The sequence below is a fragment of the Limulus polyphemus genome, unplaced genomic scaffold (assembly GCF_000517525.1).
Source record: "Limulus polyphemus unplaced genomic scaffold, Limulus_polyphemus-2.1.2 Scaffold174, whole genome shotgun sequence".
NCBI lineage: Eukaryota > Metazoa > Arthropoda > Merostomata > Xiphosura > Limulidae > Limulus > Limulus polyphemus.
The window spans coordinates 295,322-306,847 of NW_013665784.1; the positions used below are offsets into that span (position 1 = coordinate 295,322).

General features: G+C 34.5%; 1 protein-coding gene across 1 annotated transcript; it reads right to left on the minus strand.

The window, feature by feature from the left end:
* Positions 1–4,139: 4,139 nt before the first annotated feature.
* Positions 4,140–6,270, minus strand: LOC106478030. The gene has a single exon (XM_022381550.1). It carries the CDS (start codon positions 5,325–5,327, stop codon positions 4,344–4,346), a length of 984 nt encoding a protein of 327 aa, XP_022237258.1. The 5' UTR covers positions 5,328–6,270; the 3' UTR covers positions 4,140–4,343.
* Positions 6,271–11,526: the final 5,256 nt, after the last annotated feature.

Sequence of the window (11,526 nt, forward strand, 5' to 3'; positions counted from 1 at the left end):
TACTTTTGTCGTACCCTTGATTTGGACAACAACATAAAGGCGGTTTTTGAAGGAATGTGAGAAGACAGTGAAATTTCTTTTAAGAGGTTGTTCGAAGAAACTTCTGATGTTGCATCAACTATGGGAATTGAATTATGCAAACCTTGTTTTGTCAGTAAATCCTAACATAGGTCAACAGCTGCTATGCATGAAAATGAAAACCCGATTTTAGAGTTAACAGAATTGCTATCTTCTTGAATTTCCATGAGCACATTAACAAACATTTCAAAGCCAGTGCTACCTTCATCAGCATTATTACATCAGTAGTGACTTGGAAATGCTGGAAAGAGATCAAGCCAGCCTTTGAAAAGTACGACTGGATATTTGGAGGCAATGAAGCTAAAGCTGAGATGAAATTCCTCATATGACAACAATATTGGAAGAACTGACCATCAAAAGAAGAAAACCAGACTAAATTCGGTACTATAATTGGTGCACTGAACCAATGTAACCTTCCTTTTCTAAAATGATTGTCATCCTTACAATCCTGCCAGTTTCCACCTGTGAGCCAGAAAGGATGTTTTTAAAAAAAGTTCAAAAGACGTTAACTGCCATAAGAAGTATCATTATGGAAGACTGGACGAAATCATTGATACCTTTTCAATCCTATCGGGAATAACCACCAAGCAACAAACAAGTAAAAGAAAAATATGTATCCAGGAATCATAGAGTGGACTTTATTCTGTGATTTATGTTTAGTGTGAAAGTGTTTGAACATAGGTCATTGTTTATTTACATGTTTCAATCAAAAGTTTAGATTAAGTTTTTTAAGAACCAAACAAACAAGCTTGTTTTTACTTACACTACACAGAGACTCAAATGGATGGTTGAATCACTTTTTTGTTTGTTCATCCACTTTAAGCTTCCACCCATCAGGTATTTTCTCCAAGATTTGACACTAGACTTGCCTCTGATACATAGTTCACTTTAAAGTCACCCAGATGCCAACACCAAAGTAGATGCTTTCGTCCTCCCTCCAAGAGCAACATTTTGGTAGAGGTATAATTAGCACTGGCTCATAAGTACCATAGTAGGTTTGGGGTAGCCCTGGTCACTGACTTGTATCCAGAGTAACTGTATTGCAGTGTTAATTGTATTGGCTACTGGTTTACCCTCAGTGAAGCTCAATCTTGGAGCTCTAGGCTTCTTTTTCTCCTGCAACTTATTTTAAGTTATAATTTCGAACCTTTTCACCATAGAATTGCCTCCATTGGGATGAGAGACATCTCTGTTCTTTTCTGGATCAAAGCATTGGTGCAGTCCTAAAGTTTCACGTCACTCAAGTAGTCAATAAAGTTAAGAGCTGAACCATCCTAATATAACCTCAAGAATTACACCAATTGTTTCTGCATCCAGCAATTCCAAGTTATAAATTGCTTGAAACACTTCAAGAAATAGTCCAGATCCTTATCAGTTTCAACCTCGAATGTCAGGGGAGGATCTGTTTAACCTCGCTCACATGACTCAGGCTGAGATGTCCAAAACATTAAAAATACGGTGTGGTGGGCATACTCTTGAGCCTTTCCATTTAGACAACCGTTAGGTACCTGCCTCTGGGCAGCAGAATGACGAGATGTCATAGGCAGCTCATCCACAGGCTCTGCACGATCCAAGGTCTCCTTATGACCAATATTTGTTCTTGGTAGCGCACTTTCCGTCCCAGGAAGGCTCACTACTGCTTCATTGATGATCGTCTACACCAGTGAATGCCCACTGTCTTACCTGCTGGTGAAACAGTTCAGGTTGATGGACACTGACCAGCAACATTATTTCCAGTTTCTTGTCTGGTCTCTAGTAGCATTGATCATAGCAGTGGTCCAATTACTCTTGTTGTCAAATGTCTGGAAGTTTTATATAGACTACTCCATTTGATCTCAAACTCATGAGACTGCAACTCACTGTGATGGACTTCAGTTATCTGTCCCTACTGTACCCAGAAATTGATCTTTGAAGGGATAACTCAGTTGAAAATTCTGGTTACACCAGATTCAAGCACTTTTCTTTCCTAAGCCTGTGTCTGCAACGAGAATGAAAGTCCAACATCAAGGATAGTCCTTCTCTGAAATAAACTAATTCTCGCTGACAATCATCTACCTCAGTAATTAACTGTTCTCCTGGTAATAAGTCCTTGAATTTGTGAAAAATACAGTTTCTTGAAGAAAAAAGCATATTGAGCTTTGTTTGTTTGTTGTTAAGCACAAAGTTACACAATGGACTACTTGTGCTGTCCCCACTATGAGTATCGAAACTCAGTTTTAGTACTGGAACCATGGGTGACAAAAAGCACAGGGAAATTCAATTGTCAAGATAAAAGCAAAATATGATTCAGAGACAAATTATAAACAAAATTTTCTCCTTCCCATTACTCTGTGGTATTCTCAGATTCATTGATTCTCGTTGATCAGGTAGGGTCCACAACATAATAATCAGTTGAAATGGCAAATACATTGCAAGGTTAAACTGGTTTCTGTTGATTGTGACTGGTTTGTATAATGGAAAGAGACTGGACACAATATAACACACGGTTAAAACAGTGAAATTTCAGTTACAAAACAAAAAATTATTAGTGTGAGACAAAGAACAGCGCCTTTACTGGAGATCGAAAATATGTGAACATTTGTGTCAATCTGTCCGAGACTGAGAAAACATAGCATTATTTACATAGTTCTACAATGATATTCTTCTTAGGGCATGTGCACTACTTACATAACTCTTGGTGATTCCAATATAAAAATAAGATAGGATTTGTCCTCAAGGTGTCACATGACCCACCAGTGGAAACGACGTAGTGTATTCTACTTTACAGTAATGTTTTTCATGAAAGTGCACATTGTTACCATAAGGAAAGGACCTAAAACAAAAGGTAACTAGGGCAAAAGGAACTTAGCGACTTTCTTCACCATTGTTCTACTTTTAAACCTACATAAATTTGTATACACCTGAAAGTTTAGGTGTACTTTAAAAGTTCACATTACTAAATTAATGATTTAGAAAACACCTTTCAGGGGAAAAAGTTATCTACGATATCTACGGCGAGCATGGCGTAGATAGCGCTATGTGTAGCTCTGCGCTTAGCAACACAAAACTTTTGCATGAAAATCCGATCTTCTATAACAAACACACACAAAAATATAAACATAAAGTTTATTTATTTATTGTTTTTAGGAGATTTTGCTTGTTTCTTTTGCTTTAAAGTCAAGTCACATTGGACTAACTAATGTGTCTAACATGGGGAATCGAATCCGGGATTTTAGCGTTCTAAGTCCGTAAACTTACCGCTGTCTCACCGGAAGACTTTCAAGAGAGAATTTAATTATGAATAGTAATCAAATAGTTGTTTTAGTGGTTGAGGTGGTTGATATATATATATATTTAGAAATTGATTGCCAAAATCAATAGCTATATAAATGAAAGTATCAAGGTTTCAATATCAATAACCCTCATTGGACATGCTCTCTCTTTCAGCCGTAGAGGGGTTATAATGTAATGGCCAATCCTACTATTTGTTCGTAAAAGAGTAGCCCAAAAGTTGGCGGTGGGTGATTTTGACTAGCTGCCCTCCTTCTAGTCTATCACTACTAAATTAGGTTAGTGAGAAGATATACCTCGAGTAGTTTCGCGCGAAATTCAAAACAAACCAAATCCTTAGAGCTGTTTTTGAATTTTTGAATTATTACTTTGTGTTTTCAGATCAAATTATTTTATAATAAACCCTACTTTAATGACGATTAAATCAAATAAAAAGCCTGTTGAATAAGATTAGTATTGAAAATAAAAGTACAGTGAATTCAAGCTTTCTTAACATTTTCTAAATATATCAAATAGCTTGTAGGAAATAATAAAATAATTATTTCTATGAAGTTTATAATGATGAATTGAATTAAAAAGTATAATGAAACGAAAAGTTTATTTCTTGGAATTGATATTGCATTTCTATGTGTTAAATGGTGACATTTTTCTTTACGAGATCTAGAATTCATTGCTCGCTTTGTTCAAAAACCTATTAAGTTTACTGATGAAATTACACTGTGAACAATCGTGGAAAAAATTCAATAAATCGTATTGAAGTAGCAACAGCACAAACTTTTATCTTTAAAATCGTAAGTCAGTTTATTGTTCTCATGAAGCGTAATGAATACAACATTTCTTAGAAATACCTTTTCTTCGAATATAGGATCTGTGAGTTGAAATTAGAGACATAGTGCTACATTCAACACTAAATTATATTGCCCGACCGAAAATGTTTACTTAACTCATAACAGAAGAAAAATGTTAAAATACGAACACTTATTAATAAAATCGTACTAGCAATGAAAAGCACATATTATAAACATCACTGATAGAAAAAAGAAAAACAAAAAATATAAACCTTGTCTCGGAACACACTTTGATGTTATGACGTTATTAGTCCATTTCTCAAAAGACGAGGAGGGAATTTCGACAACAATTTGGTCATTAGAGCCTAACCTTAAAGGTAGACTGCAAGAAGTCACGTTCGAACAATTTTGTAAACTAGTTTCATAGTCGTAAACCGTTCGTTTTAATAAAAATTCAGCATAAATCTCGTTAGGTAAGATATCTAGAACCGAGTTGCTTAGAAACAGAACGTAATAATAATCTGACGACGTCACGTTAAAAGTAATAATGTTTCTTGGGTCGAAATCCTGGTGAAGTTTGGCGGTGAGAGCACATCGATAACTGTATCTCAGCGGCACGTGTAATAAAGCATAATGACAAACAAAAGGATCTGAAGTTTCGTTAGAGGCGACATCTTGGCTGCTCGATAGAGATGATGTCATATCGTCCGATTCTTCGCTTGACTCTTCACTCTCAGTATTATGACCTCGGGTTGAAGGGTAGAGATATTCATGAAGACAAAGGCTAAGATTCTGATGACCTCTCAGTATGGATAGTACCCCACCAGACAAACGGGCACACACAGACACGGTGATAGTAGATCCTTTTAGAATATAAAACCTCCAGTATTTCCGGTCTCCAATCATTAGCTTCATATGATTAGACATGGACACATATCTTAATACCTGGGGATTCACTGAAGGCTTTTTAGTGAATAAAAAAGCGTTGAACAAGGAGCTCGAATTTAAATCTTGTTCCTTACACCAAATTGAAGATATTTTTTCTGTTACTAATATGGCGTCTGATGATGTTGCATGCACGTGATGATCAGTGAACACACAACGACGCAGTACTAAGGGAGTAATGAAGAGAACTAAAGCTGAAAGGAAAGTTATGAGCACAATAATCATCTGACGACGGGAGGTAAACATTGCGTGGACTTTTAAATCTATTCATGTATTTTAAAAAACAGCATTAGTATTTACTCTACAAACACAATTAAAATTAAAATTGTTATGACAAAAAAAAAGCTAAAATCACTAAAGAAGAATGTTTGACTGAGAGAAGGGAAATCACGTGAGAAATTATGATAGACCACTGATGTGTCACCAGGGTTATCAGTGATACATGATCCTCAAACAGTGGCTTAACTTCATAAACACAGCATTTGTCAACAAATGTATTATGCAATCTTGTTTTTTATATACATATATATATAGAACTCCGCAGTGTGGCCCTTCAACTGTAGTGTAGTTTTATATCCCTACTCACCAACTTTCCAAGTGTTCTTTTGATTTATACTCACTTGTATAGTCTGAAAGCTTTGTCTAAAATACATGGGAAGGTCGGTATAACTATCGAGCTAAAGTCGGGTGCTTTACTAACATAAAATACTAATCTGTGTCTTAAATAATTTGCTTTCTCTATTTAACACACGTGGCCAAATTATTCAAACACGAAGAGTCATAAAAAGTAACGGCAACAAGTTACAGTAGGTTCAGTTAAACCTTCAAATTAGTTTAGGTCCCATAAAAAAAATTTAGTGATTCTGTTTTCTCTGTCAGCTGTCAAATATATTAACTAATACAGGATTTTACCTTTGACTCTCGGAATCAACACCAGGGTAGCAGTAGAGCTGATCTAGAAGCTTATAAGTGAGGGCACGAACAAATACATACCTATCAAATAGCATGATTTTAAATTTTTAGTTTCGAAAAAAAATAGGCATGAGTTACGATTAAATCAGCAAATCGAATTATAACCATGAATAGCACCCATGTGTAGTATAAACTATTAATCATGTTGTTAAAGATAAGGAAATGGTGAAAATTTTCCAGGATGTTATTTTTTTTTCTTTTACAAGCGAAAATTACTCTTTGATATTTATATATAAAAGATACAGTTTAATACGTTTACTGAGCATAATACAGGAATTTAGAAAAATTTCTTGTACTTGTAGATAATTCTATATCATTATATTTTTTAACAATTACCTATCTCCCGATGACATATCTATAAATCATCCATAGAGACGGTATCTTGTACACGCCTCTATAGGTAGTTAGGGAAATAAATACTCGTAACTGGTGCAAAGCAGGTATTAGCATTTCTAAACATTATGTGTTAGACGCAAGTAATTAATTACATTAATAACTCTATTATTAAACATAACAACTGTTTTTAGTAAATTTAATGAATATGGTAATAGCTAGATTAGTGGTTATCGTATTCATTACCTGCTATTAATATGTTGCTGCACCCAGAACTGCGTTTGCGAACTTCATGAGATGAAAATTGAAGAGCTATGCATCTGTACCTGATCCTGCAACCACTGGAGCTTGGTTTTAGTACATAAACTGTATCTTAGTTTGTTGAAACCTGATACATTTTCCACATAAAGAAGTATAATGAGTGTCACGAAGGCATCTATTGTACTTAGATGGATATGAGTTATATCTTTTTCAAGCTTTTCTGGATATTCCAGCGATCTCCTATACTTTGTATTTACAGAAAGGGCCTTCTTTATTTCAGTACCATGCAGGCTATTAGTTAAGACGTATCCTGTTAAACTATGCAGTGCTGGTAACAGTTAACTTATATCCTCCCCAATAGCCTTCAGTGCTTTGTGGATTCGTAACAAAAACTTCTCTGTTTTTCATTACCTGTATGAAACCAAAAGTATTTCAATACCTGAAACACCAGATATAACAGAATCTACTGTGTCATATCGAGCTTCTGCAAATTTGAACTTGTCTTTTAATACAGTTACCAAAGAATCAGGTAGTTTCCCAAATGAAAGTTTCTTACCATTTGTCATCATCTGATTACTGTCAAAAGATCGTCATTGTATGCTTGGGATGAAGTATTCCTTTTAAAATGTTTTCCATTTCTAATTCCGTTAAAAAAATCAGCGTAATTAGAATTTTTTAAAGATCTATGTTATTTATGTCTGTGTCACGACTACTTGATACAAGAAAATGGCTGTAAACCTATCGATTAGTATTGGTTGCTTTCAAAATATGCTTGTCCTTTGTCAGTTTCAAAGGCTTGCCAAAACTTGCAAAGGCCTTTATATGTATTTTATCGAGAGAGTCCCAGGAATTACGATTGTCATTTATCAGATTTGCTAAGACAAATTCATCCGCTGCAAACGTGCCTATATTTCTAGCTGGAAGCAAAGAGACAGAAATTTAATTGTGAAGCTACTGTTCCAGTAGCAGTATTTACTAGAGGCATGATATTTAATTCCAATAGGTTAGCCATTTTTCTTGGTGCAATCAGTATCTTTGCCAACCTCTGTTACTACCTTGAATTACTACACTCATGACTTTGAAAGCTGTTATTGTAGTAGCCATTATATAAGCTGTCAATGCCCACATTTCTGGTTTCTTCCATTTCAGAAAAAAATCCCACTGTTACTCCCTTTGTCTTGAAATATTTATTTTCAGCATGTTCTGGTAGCATATATGGTGAAACAACATTAAAATGTTAATAACTGGATGCTCGTAAAACAACGTAAACAATTTTATGCAAATTATTTTATGTACTACAGATGCTGTAAATGGTGTAGCATCTTCGTGTCCACAATGATTTTCTTTACATTTTCATCCTCATCAGTATTCCACTGAACTAAGTACACAGTGTACAAACATCCTGTTTTCAGCTTCTTCCTAATTACATTTCCGAAATAACCAAGGTGACCAAATGCCCTGTCATAAGGCATCATATCACTGAATGTTTCAAAATGCGAGTTCCAATTTACATCGATCTTTCCATGTATAAATTAAAGCAATGTTCATACCATGCCAAAATATTTTCCCAAAACTGGAATAACTTTGAATGCTCATTACCAAACTTTTTATATTAATTGCACAATAGGGTGAACTTCTCTAGAAACCTACCTAGCTGGAGCGTTAATTACCGAATTTCATCTCTATACTCATTCACGTATTTTATTTTGCTGCTGGAATACAGTTAGTAATTAGTGTTTATTGTTATTCACATCTTACACATCATCTTCATCTTTGATAAGCTCTTCTTATCTAAGCCATTTACAGAATGACTTCCACCATAATCTCTTAAGAGCTTCCAATATCAGTTTGTGAGCTATAATTGCTTTTTTGTAATAAGTGCCGATAAAAATCTCTGGCTGAAACATTGGGATAATACACATCTCTTCTATTCCATAATCTGCTATGTATTTAGCTACCAGTCCAAGAAAATTATTGCTTCAAGGGGCAATTTGATCAAATTTTGGTGATAATGTCTACTGGATTCAATTTTCCTCACTGCAAATGCCCTCATCAAATGTACGAACAGTGTTTTCTTGTTGCAAATCTTCATAAAATGTTTTTGAGACTTTTCAAGGATATATATATTTACTGTATTCTGATCTTTGACAGGTACTGGTATAATTGGTAGAAATCCTATTATTGTTTGTTCTGAATTGTTCATTGTGACAGTAGGATGAAATTCACTTCATCCTGGAACTCTATGGATTTCCTGTATCTGTTCAATTTCTGTAGCAAAGAATTTTTCTGGTTTATTCCTACAGAATACCCAAGTTCTGTTCAATCAAAAACATTTCTGTCACTCTAAGATTTTCTAACTGATAAGTTCCATTTTTCCTTCTTTAAAAGCAGAACTATTAATTATTCAAGGAATTTAGTATATCATTTTCTTACTTGGTCTTAGTGTTCGCTTTCTAATCTTATTTTGTTGTTTCAGCTTTGACAATAGAGTTGCTGGATCCAATGCAAATCTTATGGATAAAATTTGTCTAGTCTTTTTCTACTTCACCATATATTTTTTCAACGTATGCCTAATCTGGAAGTAGTCTGTCATCTCCAACAAAATACCTCTGTGATTGAATAATCCATCCAATAAATTTCTGTAGACTAATAGGTGCAGTATTTTTATCTTTCTTTACTGTCAGATTATAAATATCTACGTGGGTGTGTTTCAATTCCAATTGTATCTTCCATGCCACTTCTGAGCATCACAGCTGCACACGTATCTGTTGCATCTCTAGTTTCCACAAAGTATGAAACTAAACTTTTGAGCTCACCAACAACATTTATTATATCACTAATATTTATAGATCCATTACAAACAAGTTTTGGTTTATTTTACTCATAATGAGGACGAAATATTATTTTGTTATTATATTTTTGTACCAGTCTTTCAGCTTTTGTGTCTTGTTTCCCTTAGTAGATTCAGCATCCTAGCTAGAATCTATGAAGTGTCCGTTGAACAGGTGAAGTAATAATGACATATCATAATCTCTGTCTTTTTGATGAGTATCTGATCAATTTCCATAATTAATTTAGCAAACGATTTATCATGTGCATTTCCAGTTGTGTTTTCACATTCCCTGGCTTAGAACTTGGCGCAGTAACCGAGTAACATTTGTAGCATCCTCTGCCTTATTTGGCTTCAACATCAATAAGATCTAGATCTATTTCTCACATTCTTGTTGTTATTATGTTATTTTGTCAGGTTCTTAGCCCGCACAAACGTGTGATAGACCTGTATTTTTACTACTTATGTAATGGTATTTTTCTCTTTCGTTTTCATGTTTTCACACACTAAACATACTGACCAATCTGTTCATAATTTTAAACTGCATCGTGTAAGCCCTGAGAAAAATGAAGGAAATAGATGTTTCCTCAAAGTTGGAGGCATGAGATACATTATAACTGCTCGTGTAGCTACAGTAATATACTCTGTGCCACTTTAAATTTTTTACACATAATTCTGTAGCTTTTTATATCTTGGTGCTAGGCGACGGTATACATCACTATCCTTACTTCGGTACATTCTTTGAATTTGACTATTGAACATGGAAACCCAGTCTGCAGTTGTTGGTTTGTATTTACTGTCTGACATTTAATACATGTTTCATATTTCGTATTGTTCCGTATTATTATTTCCAGTCTTATTAAAGGACTTTTCCCAGGAAATTTCTTTATAGTGTAACGTATGTTCATCCTGCAAAGAAAAATAAAATTTGCTTTATACCACATATATGTATATATATATATATATATTGCGAACTCTCGTGTCATTCTCAGTCAATATACTATGGATTTTTACTCAAGTATGATTTAATATTATTTAAGTGAAAGAATGAGATAACTTATAACACACACACGCCCCCTAGTGGCACAGCGACGTGTCTGCTAACTTACAACGCTAGAAACCTGGATCGATAGCCCATTGTGTAGCTTTGTGCACAACTTCAAACAAACAAACAAACTTATAACACTCCTACTTGTGTGCAGTGTTAAAAATGAACATCTTTATGCTGATGTCTTGAAAACCGAGTCCAATTACAAATAATTTGTTTAAATTAGACTTGATTTATGATAGGTTTGAGATGTTGTTTCAATGGAACTTTAAGTACACATAGTATGTTTGAGAACTTTAATATATAAAAATATGGAGAAGGCCTCAGTATAGAAGCCGAAATGTCTTCCTCTTTCACTCAACAAGCAGTTGCAGTCCATTGATTTATTGTATTCATTTCTCTTTGTTTATTTGTTGTTAAGCGCAAAGCTACTAAATGGACTATCTGTGCTCTGCTCACTGTAAGTATTGAAACCAAAGTTGTAGCGTTATAGTCCATCATACTTATCGGAGAATATTATCTGACCTATATAAAAGCCAGTGTGTGTCACGTCGTGTCACGTTTAATTTATCTTGATTTCTCGAAATAGGAGGAATCGTAAAAGCCAAATTGCATTTATCCAGATAGAATAGTTAGATTACTGTTTGCTTATTAAGATTTTAGTGGCAGTGGTGCAAGAGGGCCGTGAGGTGGGGTGGGGGCGGGGGATGTCGTGAAACCTTATAGGTGTAGTGAGTGTTGGTTTAATAAGCCTAAAGTAAAGATGTTGTGTGGGATCACCAAGCCAAGTGCATAAAATTTATCATGAAAGTAAAGATATTGATTCAATTTTAAACTTAAATCGTTCCTGAATTAAGCTATGTTCTCTTTTATATTACCAACGTTTTGAATAAAAAACAAACCTTTTAATCAACTGAGATTCTAAGTTAAGAAATCAACAAATATTTTTCCAGTTTTGTTGTCTATACATATAATTTTATACTTTCAGTACATAGGCTAAC

What these genes read in the sequence shown, in the direction of transcription:
- LOC106478030 (XM_022381550.1), bottom strand. Translation starts at nt 5,327, where the DNA reads ATGTTTACCTCCCGTCGTCAGATGATTATTGTGCTCATAACTTTCCTT.